Source organism: Hakea prostrata, chromosome 2 (genome assembly GCF_041222555.1).
Source record: "Hakea prostrata isolate BN-2017 chromosome 2, UWA_Hpros_2, whole genome shotgun sequence".
Taxonomy (NCBI): Eukaryota; Viridiplantae; Streptophyta; class Magnoliopsida; order Proteales; family Proteaceae; genus Hakea; species Hakea prostrata.
The window spans coordinates 48,639,985-48,664,873 of record NC_142601.1 but is presented as its reverse complement, the minus strand read 5'-3'; the positions used below and the strand labels follow the sequence as shown (position 1 = coordinate 48,664,873).

Sequence of the window (24,889 nt, the reverse complement as noted above, 5' to 3'; positions counted from 1 at the left end):
AAAAAAATTGGATTCCAGTACAATTAAATGAGATTTACACATGCTTTGCTCAGGCCTCGTTGAATGATATGTAGGCTTCTAATCAAATACCTTGTCTTTTCAACTATGGCAATCATCCTCAGGATTTTCTTTTTTCTATTGATTCCTATGGATGGATTAAGTAAGAAAATGCAGACACAAAAAGGAGATGCAAAGAACAATGATCGTGACATAATTAATGATCACTAAGTTTTGCTTTTAAGAGTTTATATGGGCTCTAATATTGAAAGGTCGAAAGAACACATGTTCTGCTCAAGCCTATTAGATGAGCCAGACTAATCTTAGTAGCTGCTTCTAACTATGCCAAAATATGATTATCATCCACATCATTGTAGGTGATTTCCCCCAAATTAGCTCCTTGTAAAACCTGAGACGACCGCGCAGTGATGACATCTTCGCTATTTAGCTCAAACTCTGCTTTTTGCTCATCCTGCATCACATGAATGTGTAGGGTCCACGTTTCTATCACCTAAATGAATCACAAGCCGTCTAAGATAAACGGTTTAATTTGATCCAGGGGAAAAGACTCACCCTGTTCATCCGGTTTGACTTCGTCCAGTGTTGGAGTCTCAAGTTGCTCATATGACTCATCTTGGTCAATGGAAGGAGCCTCTATTTTCAGCTGCTGCTGTGACTGGGTTTGATCAAGGATAGGAAGCTCCAGCTGTTGGTATTTGGGTTTGTTCCTCTCAAGAAGAAGGTAAGTGGTCCAATACCAAAACATAAGTATCCTACCCTGCGCCACCAATGTATTTTTTATGCTTTTCCCTCCAAATGAGAGCCTCTCAAGTGCCTGCCATGAAAAAGACAAATAGATTTTAGATTACACATGTAAATTTGTTAAGGCAAAGTGGGGGTATAAAGATGGCCACCCTGATCATCTAAGTTTCTCCAAAGCACTAAATAAATAGGGTAATTTTAGGTTGGTCACATGTCAACTTAACGATTTTACTCCCCAAATATTGTGCCTTTAGCTGCCAATAACTGACCTATTACCTGCCAATAACTGACTTCTCAAGATTACGATTCAACCACTACCAAAGCTTTATTCTAGTGCCACAAAAGAATAACTTATACTCTGGCATAGTTTGTTGTACTTGCACTGCAAATTTGGTTGATGACAACAGAAGATAATGCCTACCTCAGCTGCCATGTGGCAGAGATGAGTATGTCTTTGCCAATACTCTCTATTAAGGATGTACCATTCTTTTATAATGGCTTAGTTGCCAAAGCCATTGTAAAAATTTTCTAGTGTGCTTGACTGTGATGTGGTAGTAAGTAATGTGGAGCACATGCATTTTTCAACTCTGTTCCATTTAGATCAATTTCAAGAAATATACCAGATACCATATGCAGATAATGAACCAATAAGCAATATGTGCTTTACATATCCCAGTTTCATTCTTTCTTAGAACATCTTCATAATCTACAATCTTAACCCCTTTTGACCTCCTTTTTTTCTCTTCTTTCTTGGGTAGTGTTTTGGGTTTGGGGGGGTGCTGGTGGGCTGGGCTGGTTTGGAGCTTTGATCAGGGAAAGCCATTTATTTGCTACAGAATCTGCCATGTAAAAGAACAGGATACCGCAACATAGCAACAAATCTCAGATTTCAGTAAACGGCCTATATATTGTATATTCCTCAACAAAATATGAGAACTTTCTTTATGTTGATTCCTCTAAAGATCAACAATCAAGTGCTTCTGCCATATAACCATAGGAACTGAAAACTAATTCTAGTCCTAGAAGAGTAGATTCATCTTTGTTGGATTCAACTCCATTTGGGTCGACAAAAGCAAAATCTTCTTACCTCTGTCAGCCAAGGTACTACATTTTCCAAAATTAGGCGAAATTTTGCCGTAAACATGCTTTGAAATTGAGAAGTTAAATATCTCGGCGAAATATCGCCGATGTATCATGATAGGTTTCAATTCTCGCCAAGATTTTACCTATGTAAGGCAAAACCAAGGCGAAATTTCACCAGTTTGCAGCGAAATCTCACCCTTCTCTTCAGAGCTTATCTCTCCTATTTCACTTGATTTCTCTTTAGAGCTTATCTCGCCAGATATGCATGATATATACCTTGTATATGTGTGGATTTAGTATACGTTAAAACTCCATGGGCCGACCCATAGTCTCAAGGAGTCGAAATAGACGTGGGATGTCTATGTACTTTTGATCGACGAGAGGATCACAAGATCCCACTTGTGCCAGAGTCAAGGGATGGATCCATTGAGGCACTCATCTTGGTATTGAGATGATGGAGCCACCATTACACCATAGCACAACAAGCAGCAGCATAGCTTAGGTTATTCTTGTTTCTTATTCTACATTTGTATAGTTGTACAATTGTACTTGACTACTTGTATATTGAATTTTAGTAGTCTTTTTTTCTTGCAATTTAATAAAGATCTGTGTTCTCTCACATCATTTGCATATTTACATTGGTTAAAATTCATATTCCAGACTTCCAGTTTCTCTTGCATACAGCCAAGCGTGTGTTGATTAAGAATACCACTTTGGGTTAGATTCTAGGCAAAAATAACACTCTCAGTGGTTAGGCTAGACATACAAAACCAAGTTGGAATGACCCCAAATACCCCCTGAAACTTGGGGTCAAAATCTGGCTGAAAAATTCCGAAAATTTGGTGAAATATCACCAAAATTTTGGTATTTCGGTACTGGGATTATCGAAACCAGAGAACTTTTGCACCTTGCTATCAATTCAACAAAGAACCATAACAAATGCTCTAGGCAAAGCTTTGAAACACCAAGATGGTCCCTCACATGTGTAGGTGAGATTTCATATTTCTAAGGATGGCTAAGGTTACATATTCTTGACAACACAAATTGTACAACTTCAGTATTACCAATGGTCTCATATTGCTTGACAAATAATGCCTAAGTTAGAGGACAAAACCATACCTTTTGACAAAGCCTGGCAACCCTTCTTCCTTTGGACATTGATACTATTAGGTCACAAAACCTCTTGGACACGGTAATACTAGAACTAATAATTTGTTCCCACATAAAAGTAACTTTAGTTCCTAGTACAACCCATCCTCGATTCCCCACAACCTCCAACCCCTCCCCCCTCTCTTCCCCCCCCCCCCTCCCCCCAACCCAAACAGCTTTCCTCCTGTTAGAGACCCAAAAAAACAGTGGATAGTTCTTTTGGTTTTTATGCAGTTCCTTCACTTTAGTTCCAAGTACAACCCATCCTCAATTCCCCACAACCTCCAACCACACCACCCACCCACCCAAAAAAAAAAAAAAAAAAAAAACCCAAACAGCTTTCCTCAACGATGGATAGTTCTTTTGGTTTTTATGCAGTTCCTTCACTTTAGTTCCAAGTACAACCCATCCTCAATTCCCCCACAACCTCCAACCACTCCCCCCCCCCCCCCAAAAAAAAAAAAAAAAAACCCAAACAGCTTTCCTCAACGATGGATAGTTCTTTTGGTTTTTATGCAGTTCCTTGGGCAAGTCTCTAGTTCTTGAATCCTTGATGAACTCAAAGCAAAAAACTTGTTCCCTAAGATGATATGAGCATGTCAAGGTAAATCCTCATACAACATAGTATATATATTTATAAATCTCAGCCATTCTGATAAGTAGTTGAAATCTTGTTTAACCCAATATTTTAACAGATAACAGAAGCATTTGTTCAATGTTTTTTTATTTATTATTTTACCTGTTCTCCAGTCTGAATGTCAAAGGAATGCTGATGATCAAATTGGAGACCACTAAATTCATTGATGCAAAGCCCTTCGAAAGCCCTGCAAGTAAAGAAGAAAGAACCCCAAAATAAGAGTTGCATAAATTTTTGATATAGAGGCTTTGCTCCCAACTTGCTAATTGGATAAAATCTTACCATCTGATAAGAGAAACCCGAGGAATCCAGCGAAAGATTACTGGTGTGTTATCAGCATTAACATAGTAACCACCAAAAACAATAAAAACCGTCATAAGGGATGGCCCCAATGCTAATGCCGCTTCTGTTGTTGGAGCCATTGCCCCAACAGTTAGACCCATAGCAGATGCAGAAAATGATTCCACAGTTACAATGCCACAGAACTTCGCAAATCTGAAAATTCCAAAGGTTAAGGTTAATATAGTTTAGTCAATACAGATACATGAAAGTACTAATTAATGCAATTCATCCCCAAAACATAAAAAAAATAAAAAAATAAAAAAATAAAAAAACAAGAAGGTTAATGCATTCTTTGGTCATATTAAGTGGTTTAATTACAAACGTCGAAAGCCCGGGAAGGACATTGCCAATGGTCACAAAAGTGAACCCGGCGTAGTGTGTACTCGACATGGTTGTTGGGCATTTGGAAACACGTATAACACCATATTCAATGTTACATGAGTGTTGGACTTCCAAATCTTTTGCAACGAAGATTCCTGCCACTATGCCATATGAAATCGTTAAGGAATTAAGGCACTTTTATGTTTCTATTTTCAATATCCTTGATGCAGATTTTCTTTTTCCCGATTTCTTCAAATTGTGTAAACTATATTTAACCAGTAGAACACTAGAACATGGGTAACACTGGCAGTTTTCCTCATGCAGAGTGCTTTTTATTTCCATGATGGTTTTATCATGATGAAGAAGAACAACAATGACCATACCCTTTACCATGGTGTAGAATGTTTTTTATTTCCATGTTTTACAATTTGCCAGTTCTGTTCACTGTGTCAAACCATTTTTATTTTCTTTTGGCATGAAACTCACTGTCAAACATACTTGGAACATGGAATAGAACTCATTCTTTTCTCCTTGTACATTAGTGGAAGTTCACCTTGATAATGTAGGATGAAGACGAGCCATGGGATACAAAATTGTACCAAACATTAAAGGAAAAGCTGCTCCAACTGGTATCTCAGCCATTAGCTTTGAAAGTAGATATGGTCCTAATGCATAGGACCCCTTTGCACGCTCTCTATCAACAATTGTACGTTCCTTGGGAAATACTCCCACAGTTTTTGTAAGTGCAGCCATTGCTGTGTTTATTGCAGCAACCTTCAGAAGCAAATGGTACAAAGTAATAAGATCAAATGGACCCACCTCAAAAATACGTACACCAACAAGAGAAAATAGTTCATGCTACCCAACAGATATCTACTCATCCTGGGAATGAAAATTGGAATAACAACATTTGATGCAAGATATTTTCTTCAATTAATGCTCTACAAGGGACAGTAAAAAGCCTGATAAGATACTACGACTTTCTACACAGCTTTTATATAATTGTCAATTTGATTGGTATAATTTCAAGTTGGTTTCAGCTAAGTCCATGGAAATTCAACAATTCATACTAAACACTCGGTAAACAACTTAACTGATTGTTCTTAAGCTCGGATTTGGATCAGTATTGGCCTAACCATCAATATAAGCCTTGATTTACCTTTTATTTTAAGAAACAACACTATGCATATCCAAGAAGCAGCAGGAGCGTGTGGCAGTCAATGAATAGGATGATATACCTCTTTCGGACCTTTTACCTAAAACTTTTGATAAAATGCCTCTCTAAGATTCTTAATATACAAAATTATTGAAGCTAAGATGTATAAATGCCACAGTCATGTTAGGTGAGTACATTGGTACCTGAGCAACATCTCAGTATACAAAAACAGCACCCTAATGCACAAGCCTCCCACTACTGCATGGTCTGGGAAGGGCATATATGCAGCCTCCCACCCTGCTTCACAGGAGAGACTGTTTCAAGTTTTAAACAGCCTCTCAGTATGCTAAATCAAATTAAAGAAAAGTCCAAGGACAACCAAACGAAAGCAATTGAACTATGAGGAATAGTATAGAAACGTAAATTGGTTTTCTCTAATATTTCTTATCTTCTATGTGTCATGTTTTGAGTCGCACTGGGAGGTTACAAAATTTATATCCTCACAAAGAGGGAGATCCTTTCAGTATCTGGACTGCATCATACATGGAGGAGATGGAAATCATGGAAATTAAATCGCTTCATTGTTTATAATGCAAGCAAATAGAACACGTATAAATTGAAGAAGATGATGAATTGGAAACCCAAAACTAGGATGATGTTTTGTACATAGTTAGGTTGACATTAATTCTTTTGAGTCAATAAGACTATGCTTTTCTAGATAGAACGCTTAGAATCTCTAAGCAGGTGCACTTGAACACTTTAACGTCCCATGTGCAGTTACTGAGCTAAAATTATGAGGACAGGTTGCCTATATCATCCCGGACTCATGTCCTATGTTTCAGTTGAAAAGCAATGACCATGTGGCACAGTCAAGAGTTGATGTTGATCAACATCTTGATGGTAAATGAAAAGTTCCAAAACAGTTTGCCCATATGATTGAGTTTGGAACCCCATCTAATGAGTAAACGCCAAATCAGCCTTTCTATGGCTTTGAGTTGAAATAACTAGGGAGAGGTTACAGTCAACTAGATGGCAGGTAATTCAATTACGATGGGATGCCATCGAGAAATTGCCAACAAGAGGGAGCTCCATATATTCGATGGTCGAACTGGACCCTACACATGACAGAAATAGCCCATCCACCAAAAGATTCCTTTTGGGGTTTGGAACGTCGATAATTATTTGCCAAAATCATCGCAGCAACATTCAGGTTTGGAAAATAGGTAAACTATTCACCAAAATTACCCAAGAAGATGATTCCCATATCTTACTACCTTCAATTATTGGTTCCAAAAATAAATCTAAATTAAAAATCACATAGTACCCTTACATATCGCATATTCACATCAACCATTAGGAAAAGATTTCCAGTGTGAACTTTTTTTTTTTTTTTGGGGGGGGGGGGGGGTGTTGTGGGGAAGCATCGATGTTATACCTGAAGTAATCCCATTCTGTCTTGTATAGAAGTCTGAGATCTTCCCATTTGCCAAAAAACTGATCCGAATATTATAGCTGATGCGATAGACATTCTTGCCCGGACTTTGTTTGTAGGACCATCTCGAGAAGCCTAAGCAAAATGTCTTAGAATATAAGCACAGACCAGAATTCACAGTGGTGATTAAAGCTGGAGATGATTATTAAAATGTCAAAAAGATACATTACCAAACTGGTTCTGGAAAATCAGCAATTTGGTGGTAATAACATGACATGATAAGAAATGAGTATCCTAAATCCTAAGCATAAGCATGGAATATATTTTTAAATACAAAAGAAATTTGGTAGTTAAGTTATAATAATATGATTATATAATTTCCCCCTTTTTGTAAACATAGTAAAATAAAACAAAAGATAAAAAATTTCAGAAGCTTCGATTGCCGATATCTTCACCTTATCAATGCACCATATGAATGATGAACCAAAGGACTTTTACAATTATGCAGAAGGGGAAAGGAAAAATGAATAAAGCTTTCAAAAGATTTCATAATACTAGCTAAAACAGTACGAAAGAAGGATATAAAAAATTAGATTCATTGCATTTATACTCAATTCAGCTGAAAATTTCCTGGGGCTAGCCACAAAATTTGAGTGGTTGCCGAGAGTAAAAGAAATAACTAACACAGAAATTAAAAATATATATATTAGTAGTGGATCCAAGGAAAGAAAATAACCTGCATCCATGCCCGTTTCAGAAGCAACCAGAACTGCCTCCACCAACCAACCTTTCTGTTGACGACAGATTTTCTTCTAACCCTCGCAGGGTTCTTATAGAATTCACTTCTGATAAGGGGAGTTGCATACAGAATGGTTGATGTCTTCTGTGAGAATGCCTCAACAAGACCATCAATCCTCTTTTGCGAGGAGTATACAGTTTCAGAAGATGTATAGTCAATGGATATGAGATCAGCCAGAAACTCAGCAGGATTTATATGGTCTGGGCATTGATATCTGTTTAAAATCCAGCAGTCAGCTAGTTCTAACAGTAGTAACAGTACGAATTGAATCAAGGACATTAACATAGCTTAGTGGAATTTTCCCATCCATGTACAATTAAATTCATTAGAATCCAGATAAAATCCAAGCATGTTAGTAAATAAACACATGCATATCAATAAATAAACCCTGTAAAGAACATCCAAGTAACATAAAAAAGTGGAAATTTTTTCTGAAGAAAATAGCTCATGCTGTAGTCATGTGAGGTCATTCACATATTTGTTGCAGCTCAATCTGTATTCATTACATGAAGTAGTGTTGAATATAGAGTAAAAAGGTAAAACTGTGCTTAGGGTTTTATGCTCCATAACTTTTTACTTTTTATTATAAAAATAAATATGAATTGGAGTCTCAAAGACACGAGTCATAAATTCCCAAATAAACATGTGGAGAATTGAATTGCAAACCCCAAGCCTGATTGACCCTTGTGTCCTCTTACTCTTGATTTTTTCCAAGCATAACAACGAGTTCTCCTTTACCTAGTTCTTCCAGCAATAACCTTTTTTTCCCCCCAACAACTCTCTCTCCTAGCACCACCAAGAAGCAGTTTTTAGACCTCCACCACTTCTGTCACCCTCATCAGTGCTTTCCTAAGCCACCAAGGGCCTTTTTAAAGCTTTTTCTAGGCCTTCTTCATGCTTCCAAGGACTGGTTACATATTTTTTTGTTGAGTTTCTTGGTTTAGGTTTATGTTTTAATGCTCCAACATCCTTTGTCATATTATTTGCTTTTTTCTCCCCTTGGAATGTGATGGTTAACAAGTCTGATATTTTTCTGCAGCATTTGGCACTGAAGGGAAACTTTGTGATTCTCATGAGAGCTTTCCAACCTTCACTGACTGCTTTGCCAGATGAGTGGAACCAATTATCTGATGTGGTAAAGATTCTTTTATCTTAACATTGATTCGTGAGAATATTTGGGTTTTCTCACTGGTGCAATGGCAAAACCTCTTACTGCAGGACCGGAATAAGACAAGCGTGGTTTTTTAACTCCTCAGTGATGTCTTATCTTCTCATTAGCATACAACCTCAACTTGCTCAAGGTTATCTACTCTTAGACAAAACCAAAAATCTGGAAGGCAGCTCATGCAACTTATTCACAAGTTGGGAATGACAAACAGGTTATGAACTACAGAAGAAACTGCATGAGACCAAGCAGGCCTGTCTCCCTACTATCTGAGTTTTGTAGCTTGTAGAAGAATTGGACTTCCATGATGAATTTCAGGCTTTTACCCCCAACGATGTTATCATATTCAAGAAACATGAAAATAAATTCAGGGTGTATGACTTTCTTTTGGACTTAACATGGGGTTTCATCAAATCCATGCCCAGGTTCTTGGTATGAATCCTTTCCCCACCCTGGAGCAAGCTTACTCTTCGATTCAACTAGAGGAAAGTCGACGTGCTGCTTCTACGTCCACCTCCACAAGACCAAAAGACTCTTTTGTCTAGTCCTCCTGTGCAATCCACAAGTTTCTTATCTTGCTCAGGTGATTGTGTTTAAAATGACCCTTAAATTTGATCATTCATCATATTGGGAGTGAGTGACATGCAAAGGGGTCTTTCTGGAATCTCCACAGGTGCCCTACTGACTCTTCCAACAAGACTTATGATTGCTGGAAGCCTTCTCACAGATCTTAATGAAACTACTATAATTGATATTCTATATAGTGCTGCTCCTTCCACTTCTTAGTCATTTGGTTGCCAATCTTCCCTTGTCATTCAGTAATCAGCTGGACTCTAGCAGCCTGCCAGTTCTGCTTGTGGTTCTTCCACCTTTGGTTCCTTCATATTCTTCAACCTCAGGTATCTCTTTTGCTAGTCACTGTGCATCCACTAATTCTCAGTCCTGAACTCTGGACTCCAGCACCTCGATAATGCCAGTTTTTCTATATATAATCTCCCTTTTCTGGCAAGGATATAGCTGTACTGCTGATGGCTCTGTTTCATCTATGGGATCCATCAATTTCTGACCTAACCTGACATTAGATGTTGTTTTACAGGTCCCTAATTTTACTATAAACCTTTTTTATGTTAGTCAGTTCACTTTTGGCATCAATTGTAAAATGATTTTCACCCCTGTAGGCTCTTCTTGTGTTCAACGATCTGGCCATGGGGAAAAAGATTGGCTCTGGTAATCTCTATTTGCTTGATGTTACAACCACTTCTCTTGGTCATGTTTACCCTGTTTTTATTGAACCCACCATTTTTCCTAGTTACTTTTGGCACAAACATTTAGGAAATCCTCCTACAGGACTAAACATTTCCTATTTGTTTTTCAAAATATTCGAAGATATTAATTGTGATGTTTGTGTTTTGGCCAAGCAAACATGTTCTTATTCTAGTTTAAATATTGAGAATACTTCTCTTTTTATGTTAATGCATTTTGATGTGTGTAACCCTATCCATTGTCGGCCAATTTTTTGTCATAAATGGTTTGTCTCCTTTATTGATTGTCATAAATAACGCACTTGGATTTATTTTCAAAATCATAAAACTGATGTTTTCACTTGTTCACAAGTCCATTCACAATTGTGCATACTCAGTTTCCATGTAAGACTTCGTTGCAGTGATAGGAGAATAGAGTATAGAAATAGGGCATTCCATGCATATCTTGCATCTCAAGCAATTTTTCATCAAACCAACTATATCGATACACTATCTAAGAATGGGGTGGATGAATACAAGATCTGCCGCTTGTTACCCAAGCTCTGACATTTGAGATGAATGTACTACAAAATTGGAGCTAGGCCGTTTTGACAACAATGCATATGATTAATAGGATGCCTAATCTAATCGAGCTCTCGACTTTCAATTTCCAACTCAGGGGTCAATACCTTCAATATTCTACCAGAGGTATTTGGCTGTCTGTTATGCCTGAAATCATTACCATCCTGGTAGGTTGGAGCCTCAGGGATTGAAGTGCATCTTTGTCAACTATTCTCCTACTCAAAAGGGCTACCAATGCTTTCATCTGCCTACCTGCTCCATGTCTATGACTATGGATCTGGTCTTCAACAAAGTTGCCCCATATTTTTCTCCAGAATCTCGTCAAGGGTGACTTTGTTGGTGCCAATATGCCTAATATGCATGTTTCTGTCAGTCCTATGCTTCCTGTTGTGGATACCAACCCTCCTTTCCAGGAGGATTCTCCCACCCAAAGGGATATGCAGCTGCTGCTAAACCTTCCATTACTCATACTTAGTATACTCATCAAGCACATGGAACACAAATGGACACCACTACAGCTGCTCAATATCAACTGGCTCCTTCACTAGTCCACTATTAAATCCTTCACCTCCGGTTAAACTTTCTTCACCTCCCCTTGATGTATTCCAGGATTTAGGGATAGATTTTAGGATCTTCTAATTTGGAACCAGCACACAATTAGGGTTTAGAGGGTGTCTTGGCTAAGGTAGAATAGGGGTTTAAGCCTGCTGGTTTTGCAGATCAGACTGGTTTCTACTGTGGTTTCCACAATTAGAGTAGGGTCTAATCAACAAAACTCAATAAAATTCTGATTTTTGGAAAATTCTGAAAATTCTGCAGTTCAAGGAAGAAGATGAATTGCTGATTTTTGTTAAACTTCAGAAATAAGACTGATTTGAGGGAAATGAGGATGCCAAGATGGATGAGTGGCAAAACTAGGAAGGATAAGATAAGGAATGATCATATAAGAGTTGGTCTAGGAGTTGCTCCCATAAGTAATAAGTTACAAGAAAGTCATTTGAGATGGCACCGCCACGTTCAACGGAGGCCTTTAAATGCCCCTGTATGGAGAAATGATATAATCTAAATTGAAGGAACAAGGAGTATTATATCGAAGGAACAAGGAGTGCTAGGGGCAAACCTAAGATAACCTTAAGAGAAGTGGTGAGAAAGGATATGCATAGCTTAGCCCTTGTATCTAACATGACCTCAAACAGAATTGACTGGAGGGCAAGAATCCAGGTAGCTGACCCCATTTAGTTGGGACAAGGCTTATTGTTGTTGTTGTTTGTTGGGAGAAATAAGATTAGGACTGTGTTCTAGGCTTACGGGCGACCAATAGGGAAGGAAAAAGGATTCAATTGGGGCTGGGAATATCGTTTTTGTATTAGATTAGGATTGTAAACGTGGGGAAGAAGAAGAGGATGGGAGATGGCTTCTAGGACTAAGGGAAGGGCTGGAATTTGTAGAAAACTAAAGGGGAGGAGTGAGAAGGTATTTGCTATGGGATTAGAGCTGCTCCTAAGGTCTGAAACTAAAGGGGAGGAGTTGGGATGGTTGTGGACAGAAAGGGAAGAAGGCTGGGGTTGGGGATGGGGTTACACTTGTGAATTGAAAGAATTGCAGAAAGTTCTATGTAGAATGCTTGAATCAGTGATTGAAGACCTTGAGGTTGAATAAATAATGCACAAACCCAGCTGCAGGGTATCCTCTAAGGATCCCACGACTTTCACAAGCCAATATTCTCAAACTCTATTTTCATTCAATGATTAAGACTCAAAATAACTTACACTAGAAAGGTTATTTATAGCCTGAAACAAAGGACTCTGGATCATATTGCGATACCTTGATTGTCAGGGTCCCATCACAACTTAACTTGGACTCTGAAACACTTATTAAAAGGAATCTAATTACTACGCGATCTCAGCCCTTGGATTTGAAATCTCACTTAAACACTTTTAAGTCACCCAATGCAAATTAGATAACTTAAGATCTAAGCAACCAAATTACAAACAAACTGGACCCAAAAAGGAAATAATTCTTCCTAATTTAAGTTATTCTCAAAAAGGAATCAGCTCTTTCCTAAATTAACACAACTCTATGACTCTTTCCAATTGAAACTTCAAACCAAATGACTTGACTCTCAAGACTTCTAAATAAACTAATGTACTGGATTTCAGTCTTCATTATAGCTTGATCCAAAGGTAGGAATTGACCATTCTACCCTTGGGATAGCTTCGGCTTCCCTTACTCATGGTTGGGCCTGGGCCCTTTTTTTTTTTGGGGGGGGGGGGGGTGTCCAACCCAAGATACATCACCCCTTTGTTTCAAATCCTTCCTCAGGTTTGCCTATTGCTATTCATGAAAGGGATCCAAACTCAAACTCACCATCCCATTTCACAAGTTGTTCATGTGTCTCCTTCCCCTTCATATCATGCCTTTGTTTTTTCGTCGTTCTTTGTTTCTTTTCCCAAAAATTGTCAAGAAGCTCTTGGGACCCAAAGTGAAAGGCAGCCGTGATGGAAGAAATGCATGCTCTGAAGAAAAATGGCACTTGGGATTTAGTTTCTCTCTCCATCCACATGGAATCTTGATCAACAAATATGAGGACATAATTAAATTTGAGTTGGGTCTGGATAGAATGGCCAAAGTTTCTGCCATCTTCATGATGGCAACTGTGAAAAAGCCCTGCTAAACCTTTTAGCAGGATTGTGGACTAGGAATTGCATCAAAAAATAGTAAGAAGACCAAGGTAAAGTAGTGACCTTGTCTCACATACAAAAAAAAAGGGTTGGCGTTGTTATAGATGTATGCACATAAAACCGAATTGGACTTATTTTAATAAACACAGGCTTTCAATTGAGTTATAGATGTATTGGGACTTCGAACAAATCGTATTTTCATTGTGATTTACCACTTTAATGGGTCTATAGTATGGGTAGAAGTCAGGCCTACAAATCAAGTTAAATAAGCGGCTTTATATTTATAGTTGTTAAGTGTTATAGTTGGGCTGGATTAGGATTCTGAAGGTTCAGTCACATTTTAATTTAGTCTCCTACTCGGTTAATATTGCCTTATTAGTTGAGGATTGATAGTGCATTTTTTATATTCTATGCAAGTTTGCAAGAGGTTCAAGCCTTGCATATGAATATGATTAATGAGGCTTTGGCTTGAGCCTTTTCTTTGTTCTGTGTGCAGTAGTATAATGTTGGTGTGAAGCAAATGATGCCAAGTGGGATTCAAGTCAAGGCTAGGTGGGATGCTTAGTTAAATCTTCCTTTCAGTCTTTCTTCTTCATTAATACTTGAAATAAGTACTTCCTTCGTTTTCTGTCTCCATTTCCTGCTCAATGCTTTCAACAATAACGTTTCTATTGGCATAGCTTGATTCTGCCATAATCTGATTCTTGTTGCTAATATCTGGCTTCCATTCATATACAAATTTTTGATCCACTGAAATACAGAAAACTCGAGATTGAAGCTTATTATTTTCAAGTCTGATTTGAGGAATTTTGGAGAACAAAACTACTAACAAATGGATTAATCCTGAGCAAATTAAGTATGCCCCTTGGGATTGCCAACTATTATTACATTCCCTAATATTTTTTTCTATTACAAATGTCCCCCATATCTAATGTTGTTAGTTTAAAATAAGAAAGGACATATTTGCCTTTATTTAATCTCTTATGATTGAGAAAAAAATTGAAATACTACTCAAGAATAACCAGAATACACCATAAAAATTCTCTCACATTTCAATTCAATTAAAAGGAGATATATCCCACACTTCTTCTGAAGTAAAGGAGGTTAATATGGGAATTTTAAAAATACAATAGATGTTGAGTCATTAGTTTCATTACTAAACCCCACTAATCTAATGGTAGGGGGTATGGGTGATATATAATTTAGAATGGTTCTAAACGTAACAGAAAATTTTCAGGGTGTGTAGATGCAATTTGTTCATTAATCTTTGATTAGACCATGTTATTCTCCTCTACTAGATCTGCTTATGACACAGATTCAATCTATATCAGAATAGCTGATGTGCTGGAATCTGGAGCCTCAGTTTCTGCTAAAGAACTATTAATTCACCCATCCGAATCTTGTCCTGATTTTGTAAAGCTGTTATTTTCATCAACAGCAACCCTGAATCCTACTAGCACATTCATCTGAGTTGGTCTACTATTAATCAAGTTTCTTTTAGATTCTGGAAACTTTTACATCAATATAATTGTGTGGTTGGACCTGAGGCTTCTGGAAACCCATCAGGGTGGCTTTTGCAGTTTTCTTTCCTTTTTTCCTTTGGGAAGCTTAAATGTATTTTATTTGAGTGCATTGAGTATTATTTATTATGCATCTCCCCCCCCCCCCTTCTCTCCCCAGGGGAAAAAAGAAAAAAAGAAAAAGAAAAGAAATTCATGAATAAAGCACTAAAGAAGAAAACAGTCAACCTATGCCAAGGTGAAAGGTTCCAAAGACATTATACTGCCAGATAAATGAATTAACAATGCATGAACTTAACATTCACAAAACCAAGTAAGGACTTGCAGAGAATTAACATATTGAATACAAGAAAGCAGTGGTTTAGCTACCAACCCAAATGTTGAGAAGTATGCAAGTGGTTCTCCATGAGCAGGACCAGCATAAACCAGTGCACCCTCAGTTAGCAATACAATGTCGTCAAATTTTGTGTACACTGAACCTCTAGGCTGGTGTATGGAACAAATTACAGTGTGTCCATCCTCTGCAAGCTGCCGGAGTGTCTCCATTACCCTCTCTGCCTGAAAGGCATCAAGCCCTGCATAAACCAGAACTCCATCATCATATCAATTCCCAGCAACAAAACTAAGTCCATCCATTCTCACACAAGGTTTGTCTATATACAAGAAAAGTTTTAAGCCCTTCACTTGCAGCTGAGGTAAAAGAATGTTTATCAAGACGAAGCAAAATAGTCACTAGAAGCATAGAAACTGGATGCTAAAGTGGCAGTAGAAACTGGATGCAAAAGTGGCAGGGTTTCCTACAGATCACAAGAATGAAATTGAAATTGACGAGGTCCAGAGGATTATGAAGAAATGATTACCAATACAGAGGAGTTTATTAGGACAATTTTTTTTCCCCTTCTCTTCACTTAAGATTTTTATTAGCGTCATGGTCTTGAGTTTTGATGAGACCCTCTGCTCAATTAGACCTATTGCTCATTGCTTTGTTCTTGCTATTATTTGCATTGGATATGTCATCCGCTCTGTACTTTAATTAGGAAAAATTACCAGAGTGGTGCACTTCAACAATCAGCTTCTCAGTAGCTAAGCCAGTCATCTTCGTTCACCCTCAAATGATCAATCTACCATCCAAGCCGATTCATCTTGGTCAGTCACAGGTAAACTTTGAAATCTTTAGAAGAAAAGACACTCCTTGTTGATAGCCTTTCAGACTGGTTCCGAACTTCCATAATCTCATATTCTCATCAACCTAAATATTTCCTTGGTTTCATTTGTGTGATCAAGAAGCCACCATTCATCTCCTTCTCAAGAGTATCTTCATGCAAGAGCTCCAATGTGTGGTTTATTCTTGAATTCTATCTACCATATTCTCTAGCCTCCCGTGAAAATGAGAGATTTGGTTCAGTTTCTGAGGAAGAACCCAACCAATTACTAAGTGATGGGCATTTTTTGCATTTAGGGGAATCATGGGTCTTCAGAAACATCAGACTTAACCTAGTAGCCACCATTTCAACATGTTCAAAATCTATGTATCCAACTCAACTAAGCCTTTTACTGGCTATATGTGTCAGATACAACCAATCCTTTAGTTTTCCATTGAACTGTCTTCAGATCAATGCATATTTGCAAAATCTTAGCTATGAGTTACAAAAGGTTTTCCTGAAAATTAAATTGAACCCTTTATGGTCGATGCTAATTACACACACTTTACCATTGATCTCCAATGAAGAAAAGTGGCAATAACAGGATTTAGTTTCAAGAGGAAAAACCAAAAATATCTTAGGGAGTGTCACTGAGAGCTACTTTGACCATTGATGATACATGGGGTAATAGCATCTACTTTAAAATAAGTAGAGGACGGGCATACCAGTTGTGGGTTCATCAGCAAAAATGACAGATGGGCTTGCAATCAGTTCACATGCAACTGATAGACGTTTCTTTTCACCACCACTGATTCCACGGACTTTTGCATCACCCACACTGGAATCAGCACAGCTAATCTTTTGAGGGAGGAGCATGAGAAGCAAGGGCAAATAGAGGATAAGACAAAAAGACCTTGTGAGATTCAACTTCAATATGGTACCCTAGGGACAGGAAGTATGCTGCTTCCCCAACGGTAGAAGTATAAAAGATGTAAAACTGAACATTAAATAAAAACACATCCAATATTTAATATTTTCTAACGCAAAAACAGTAAGAGATTCAGCATGAAAAGCCCCAGTAAATGACCAAATGCAAAAACAAGAGCCACCAATAGAATATAATGTGATAATATTCAACTAATATACTTTTAGAGAATCAGCATGAAAAGCCCCAGTAAATGACCAAGCCCAAAAACAAGGGCCACCAATAGAATATAAAGTGATAATATTCAACTAATATACTTTTAGAGATTCAGCATGAAAAGCCCCAGTAAATGACCAAGCGCAAAAACAAGGGCCACCAATAGAATATAAAGTGATAATATTCAACTAATATACTTTTAGAGATTCAGTATGAAAAGCCCCAGTAAATGACCAAGCGCAAAAACAAGGGCCACCAATTGAATATAAAGTGATAATATTCAACTAATATACCTCAAGATTTATTTCTTATATTTAATTTTTCTACAACGAGAAGCAATGCCAGTCTTACCATCCCCAAACGGGACAGGAGGTTGCTCACATACTCTTCTCGATCTTCTACAGAAGCCAAGTGGGGAAGTTGAAGTTCAGCCGCAAGGGATAGTGTTTCACGAACTGTTAGCTGCGAGAAGAAAAGGTCTTCCTGTCTCACATAAGCAAACCTGCAAAAAGAAGAGACGTAACCAACAGCTAAGAAAAATAACCAATAAATCAACAACATAAAGCCGAACAAATAGGCGGAGTTGAAGAAATCCAATGTACTTGTAGGCTCTCTTTGACATAGTTTGTCCATTGACAAGCAGTCGACCCGAAAGATGCAGGCGTGGTGCTGCTGCGAGCTGACCAGCTAGAACGTTAAGCAATGTTGTCTTACCTGATCCTGACGGCCCCATGATCGCAAGTAACCTTCCTGGTTTTGCCTCTCCACTCACATTTTTAAGCAGAAATCGTATCTAAAAGATAACATACCATGAAGAGTTCATTGAAATAGGATTACCAAAGTTGCAAGAACAGTTGATAGAACATCATACAATTGTTTTAATTACCCGATGAACGAAAAATACCTATTTCGGTCCAAATCAATTTGAAGAATTACAATCTCCAAAAAGAAGATTGAATAGGTGGCTTACATTTTTGCCGGATTTGTCAGAGAAGGAGCATGTGATGTTGCTCCATTTAATTGTCACTGGAAAAACTTTTTCGGAGACAGGATGGTCTTCCCCATTCACATGAGATTCTCCGTCAGCGTCTGTTACAGTGTAATCGTCTTCGTCTTTGTCGTCGTCGTCATCGACGTCCTCACTTGCAGGCAACAGAGCAGGGCCAGGGCCGGAGAACAATCGTAGAAGGAAAGCTGCAGCGATGGTTGCCAAAAGCTGACCCACTCCGTTTCCGCTAAACCCCACTACCTCACGCACTCTCTTCCCGCCAAGACTCACCATCTTTCACTCTTTGTCTCTCTCGCTCTGATGCCGGAGCTGTGGATGTCAGGTTAGAAGAAGACTGAGCTCAGCTCTTACTCTTAACGATAATTCACCTTTATAATTATTTATCCTTTTTTGCATTTTTTTTTCCTCAATTTTTTTATTATTATTTTTTAAAATTGTGAAATAGAAATTCCAACGACCAAGATTGGGTCGTGCTTTGGTGCTGCACAGCCCGACCTTTATAATTATTTATCCTTTTTTGCATTTTTTTTTCCTCAATTTTTTTATTATTATTTTTTAAAATTGTGAAATAGAAATTCCAACGACCAAGATTGGGTCGTGCTTTGGTGCTGCACAGCCCGGGCAGTGTACCGTCTAGATTTCGATCTCAACCATCTATGTGTTTGAAAACTTTTTGAAATGGCCGGTCTGGTATGTTGCAAGTGCTAGAAATTAATTATGCAGTACCCAAGCAACGTCTCTAAGATTGTGTACCTCATTCATACCTCGTGAATGATCGAAATGCCCCTGGCTAGCATTCATACCTCGTGAATGATCGAAACGCCCCTGGCTAGCATTCATACCTCGTGAATGATCGAAACACCCCTGGCTAGATTTTTCTAGTTAACACTGAGCTAAAACAAGCCGATGTTAACTTCGAACCTAACTTCGAACCGGAACCGAAAACCAGAAATGTATGTATTGAACCGAGTAAAAAAGAAGAAGAAGAAGAAACACCTTTATAGCCTAAGAAATGGGGATGCCACCTCTAACTAGATTAAACATTGAACCATCACGGGTGCTACACTAATGAATAATCAAGACTATAGTGATTGTCCTCTCACTCTACTTTGTGCAATTCATCTCTATCTGTTTCAACCCAAGTTACAGCTACTCTTGTAATCTGTACTCTAAAGTCTAAATACAATGGGAGGGAAGGATGGAAAGACGAAAACGAGCTATCCTGCTTACACCAACTAGTAAAGCCAAACACCAATTTGGGGTATTCAGCAATATAACATTGTCTTTATATCACAATGTCTGACAACGAAAACATGCTCATAAATAGAATTATGAAAGAGAAAACGAGCAATAGAAACTCTTGCTCAGTCAACCCTCAATTATGGGCAACGGATTGCTGCATCAGGCAGTGGAAGATGATGTTCATAAATTCCTTCTTTTTCTTTTTCTTTCCCCTTCAGACGAGGCGAGCAATGGAGAAGGTTCATAAATCAACCCTGATGGACAACAGATCCCTGAATTGAATGTGGAAATGCAGGTTCTAATGTCATTGCTGCCCGCTGGTTAGCCCTATCAGTCATCGTATGAAGAATGTGGAGCAGCTGTGCACCCAGGGTCAAAAGGATCTTCAGAGCCGCAGCAATGCCAGTATTGAAAGACTTGGCCAGCATCAGGGGTATTCATGGTTCCCCCGGCGTAGACACTCTCAAACTTCCTCTTTGTTTCTCCTGTTGTACGACAGAAAGAGTAGGGTGATAAGGAGATCAACTTAACCAACTTTTTCGTAGTCAGGCAAACGGTAACAACATTTAACTAAAGGCAAAATTTGAAGCATTGACAAATACAGGCAAGGAAATAAAAATACTAATGCAGAAAAGAAAAGAAAAAATCTATATTGAAACAAGACAAGAACTCACATGTATATTAAATGGTTGGAACCATTTTTTTGAATCCTGGACCAGACCAGCTAGTTCAACTGTTTGACTTCAGAAATGAGCCAATAAAGGCTGTTATGCCCCATCTAGCAAGAACATCATAGTTGGTTGAATGGTTGGTCTAAGAGGTCAACCATATCTAAGCTGACTGGACTTGCAACTAGGTAGAACAACAACTCAGCTGTAACCCTATGGGGCTCACAAGTACTACCATATCAGTCTTATTTGGGGCTAGCTGATGCCATCAGTTTGAGACTGCTGAACATGTTCCCCCATCTGTTTTCAATTATATGATATTCGTCTAATTGAGTTCAATTGCGGAATTAGAAATATTTATGCATGATTTTTCCAAGGCCTACATTTTGTCCAAAAACAGAGTTGTATGTGTTGGAAGCTCAGGATGCCACTGCTTCTCAAAGAAGAAGACTTTTTCCCCCTCCGTAAAAAGAGCAACCCACAGATCTAGATACTTCAGTCTTGTTATTGTAGCCTAACAGCAAAATAAAGAATATGAGCTGGATGTATAGTTTGTTCACAATTAAAAGTTCTGCTAGACTGGTCATATAGGCAAATCAGGGTTTTTTCTGGAGCCCCCCAAGCTACAATAACCATCATTTCTAGTTCACTAAATGGATGATTAATTTATACAATCTTATAGATTAAATTCTCCGAGACTGGTTGTCCATCCCAAAAGGACTTGGAGAAAACTAAATCCTATTATAGGATCTCTCCATTTCACCACCGACCCAATTGTGTATGCATATTCAATTAGCATTCAGCTCAACAAGCCAGGACGTAGAACCTCCAAGGCAACATAAGGTGTCATATCACATTTGGCTAGGGTATCAAAAACCTAAATAAGAACACCAACAGAAATTCAAAACCTCATCCAGAATTTCTCAACTTTTTGAGAACCAATTGGTCCAATTCACATAACATGTAAGGTCATGACTGTGGGCAAGCATAGGCATCAAAGCAAATCATATCTCTGAAAATATAGTCAATCATTTCCAATCTGGCTTACAGAAATGATGAGCTCTCCTTCCATTCAAGTATTGTCAAACGTCCGTGTACAGGAAAAAGGGTAAATTGCATACTACTCGAGTGACTATGCCATCACCAGCTTGATTCCGTGTGGTAGCTAAATCCCACCAAGGATTTCTGTAGTACAGTTACTGGAATTTAGGTAGCCAAAGTTCAGTGTTTAAAGATCACCAACCAAGCAGGCACTTGCTGATGAAAAAGCAGGCATGCACTTTTGAGAGGCTTGGGGAACCACCCTTTTGTTGGCAGAAGACAACATGAATCAGCTAGATAGCAGGTGTTGGATGATGCATATCCCCTATGTTCTGCTTCTAGCCCCAAAAAAGATATTTGATCTTAATGTTGCTTCAAGTTCCTCTTGGCATTTCCTGATATGAACAACATCCTTCATATGCATATACGATAATTTTCCCAGGGTAATGAAACCCATTAGTTTCCAGTTTTTTTACCACTGATCTTAGTGTTGCAAGTTGCAACAACTTTCTCGTCATTTCCTGCTATGCATATATAACAATTTTACCAGGAGAACAAAGTTCACTAGGTTCCAGTATTATTATCACCCAAGTAATTAAGTTAAAATTGTTAACCAAATAGTTCGATGCAAAATTCTCTCTCTTGTCTCAATTAATCACCGAGAAAACAGGCCAAGCCTCTCAACTGTTCCCCGGCAAAAAGAATTCCATTAACTTAAGGGACCATCTACATACACCCCTGTTGGTAAAAGTTGAACTCATTAGCCTGGCTCCACACCTTGTTTTCCTCTCCCACTACTGGTTCTCTGTGGTTAAATCTATCGCAACCAGCAAGGAAAGAACGCCATATGATAGCATTTGGCTGGAAAGGCATCCGGCTGATAAACTGTCCTGCCTCCTGAAGATATCCAAATTTACTCAGCAAATCCACCACACATTCATAGTGATCCATCTCTGGTTCCACTCCATACATCTGTTTCATGCACTGAAATAACTCCATGCCTTCTTCCACCAAACCCCCATGTCTGCATGCTGAAAGGATAGCAATAAAAGCAACCTTATCAGGCTTGAATCCTAGAAGTTCCATTTCTCTGAACCTTTTCAATGCCTCATAGGCATAACCATGAATCCCAAGGGCTGAAATTAGAGCAGTCCAAGAGATCAAATTTCTCTCTTTCATTTGATTGAAGACTCTCAAAGCACTTTCAAAGCTACCACATTTGGAATACATGTCTATCAGTAAATTGCACACAAATACATCACAACATCTGACTTCATTCTTTACAATAAATCCATGAACAGAACTTCCCAAAGCTAGGCTCTTAAGCTTAGAGCAAATGCTTAAGAGGCTCATAACTGTGTACTTGTCTGGCAGGGTCTTAGACATTTGCATGCCTTTGAACAGATCAAACACCTCAATGTAATCCCCGTTGCGAGCACAAGCTGAAACCAAAATATTCCAAGATACGATGTCTGGTTCTTCAAGACAAGAAAGCAGCTTTTGGGTTTCTTGGTATTGCCCAGTTTGGTTAAATACCCCAGCAATAATGTTGGAGGCGACAACAGGTAAATCTAAGGTTGATTCTGTCGCAAAATGTAGGGCATCAGAAACCAAACTATTAGTGGCATATGAAGTGATAAGGGAGCTCAACACATATGCATTATGATAGTATCCCATTCTTATTATCAAAGAATGAACTTGCTGCGTCTCCAGGACAGAAGATGACTTGAGAACAGCAGAAAATGAGAACTCATTGGGTTGATAACTCAAATGAAGCATATCTCGCAACAGATATACTGAAAGAGGAGAGGACACACTGGTATAACCTGAAATTAGAGCATTCCAGGAAACCACATTTTTTTCGTGAATTTCATCAAAACAAAGATGTGCCTCTGCCAAACTACTGCATTTTGCATATAAATCAATCAAGGCAGTACCAACATAAACATCAGAGTTGAAATTAATCTTGATGACTTTTCCATGGATAAGTTTTCCACATTTTGGGATCTGCAAGCTGGTACAAGAACTAATAGCACCTACAAATGTGGTCCGGTTAGGCAGAAATCCATCCAAGAACATTGTCAAGAATAGCTCCAAAGCTCTTTTTGGTTTCTCATTCCTTAACAGAGCCCCAATAATTACATTCCATGAAACCACATCTCGGGAAACCACATCCTCAAACATTTTCTCGGCAAAGCATGGGTGGGAGCATTTGGCATACATATTCACAATCGAATTTGCAACTGAAGGGTAAAAAAGAGTGCCTGATTTATCGACTAACCCATGAATTTGCTCCCCAAATTCTAAGTCTGGTTCCCATCCAATTCCAGACAAAATACCAACAAATGAAGATTCTGATGGCCGGATACCAGATCTCATGAATTCACGGAACAAAAACATGGAATCCTCTACAAAACCACATTGGCTAAATGCAGATACTAAGGAATTCCATGTAACAATATTCCGTTGAGGCATGTCTTCAAACAACTTTAGTGCCTCGTCCAAGTTTCCATGCCTCTGAAGGTGACCCAACAATGCAGTCCCCGAGAAAGCATCCACATAAAGTAGACCCATCTTTAAAATCAATGGGTGCAACTGATATCCCTCGTGAATATCCAAAGAAAGAGATAAGAGACTGCCAAAGGTGAATTGAGTTGGTTTCAGTCCAGATGCCAACATTTGGGAGAAGAGCTTCCAAGCTTCCATACTAAGGTCATACCGACAATAAGTAGCTATCATCGAATTATAGGACACAACGTTTCTGTCAGGCATATTCTCAAATAAGTTACGTGCTATAGATAATTTACCCATAGAGGCATATGCAGATAGAAGGTTGTTGTATACAAAGATGGGTTGCTCTGAACCCGTGGTGATAATTAATGCATGTAGAGATTTAGTTGTGTCAAGGGACTGAGCTCTTGCACATGCTTGAAGCAGCAGAGGTAGCTGATACTGTTGGAAATCTACATGGAACAACAGAGAAGCTGTTATAAAAGTTAGCCAGAGAGGAGAGAGTGCTGAACTGAGAGAAGAAGCCAGCTGATTCAGAAGTCGATAACTCCTCTAAACCCTTTGCAAGTATTCGTACTGCTCTATCACTGACAATAAGAACGCGGAAAAGGACAGAGGGCTTATTTCTTACAATTTAATGGATCATGCGTGTTTCCGGATTGAAGTATAGAGTTCAACAAAACATCCAATTTCAGTATTTCCAACAAGTTTAAGACCGAAACTCGTCAATCAAGGAAACCGTCACAAAGATAAAGCATAATTCTTTATACCTACCGTCAACGGAATCACAATACAACCAATAAGCGTTCAAAGTTAACTTTCTGTCTCAATTCGGCAATTTTGCATTTTACAGAAGACAAAAACAATCAGCTGTGGTTCTCATTCTTACTTTGAAATGGTAGTTAAAAGGGAAAATTAAAGGAGAGATGCTTACCACCGAAATGAGCAGTGTGAAATCGGCAAGCCCGTGGGTGATTGAGTAAGGGGTCAAACTGGGTTTTGCAGTTCTTGCAAGTCCTTAATGTCTGGTTAGGACTTCCTGTGCAGCGAATTGAGGAAGTTGCAGCGGGATATTTCCATGTCGTTGTTGCTCGAGAGAGACTAATACGCGACAGAGTTCCCAGGCAGCATTTGGAAGAACGCAAGTGACTGAGCGAGGAGGGCATCAGGAAGAAAGACGCTGAGATTGGCGAAGAAATTCTCAGTACCTCGCCAGCCATTTCGCGGTAAAAGGATGAAAGTTCTCCGGCCTTCACATCCCAGATTTA

At 38.6% G+C, this 24,889-nt stretch overlaps 2 protein-coding genes across 3 annotated transcripts; both read right to left on the bottom strand.

Annotated features, from left to right (window-relative positions):
* Positions 1-7: 7 nt before the first annotated feature.
* On the bottom strand, positions 8-18,499 carry ABCG7 (ABC-2 type transporter family protein). Of its 2 annotated transcripts, XM_089144830.1 has the most exons (12): positions 18,121-18,499; positions 17,753-17,943; positions 17,502-17,652; positions 16,735-16,867; positions 15,241-15,442; positions 7,616-7,892; positions 6,883-7,014; positions 4,845-5,065; positions 3,911-4,123; positions 3,731-3,815; positions 571-832; positions 9-469 (listed from the first exon to the last, which is right to left on the bottom strand). In XM_089144830.1, exons 1-12 carry the CDS (start codon positions 18,430-18,432, stop codon positions 465-467), a joined length of 2,184 nt encoding a protein of 727 aa, XP_089000956.1. In that variant the 5' UTR covers positions 18,433-18,499; the 3' UTR covers positions 9-464. The 2 variants fall into 2 exon arrangements, with proteins under 2 accessions (XP_089000955.1, XP_089000956.1); XM_089144829.1 differs by having other exon boundaries at positions 8-832.
* A 2,886-nt stretch (positions 18,500-21,385) lies between these two features.
* Positions 21,386-24,889, bottom strand: LOC149024605 (Pentatricopeptide repeat (PPR) superfamily protein). Its single transcript, XM_089144828.1, has 2 exons — positions 24,556-24,889; positions 21,386-24,073 (listed from the first exon to the last, which is right to left on the bottom strand). The coding sequence occupies exons 1-2, from the start codon at positions 24,839-24,841 to the stop codon at positions 21,837-21,839; spliced, it is 2,523 nt and encodes an 840-aa protein (XP_089000954.1). The 5' UTR covers positions 24,842-24,889; the 3' UTR covers positions 21,386-21,836.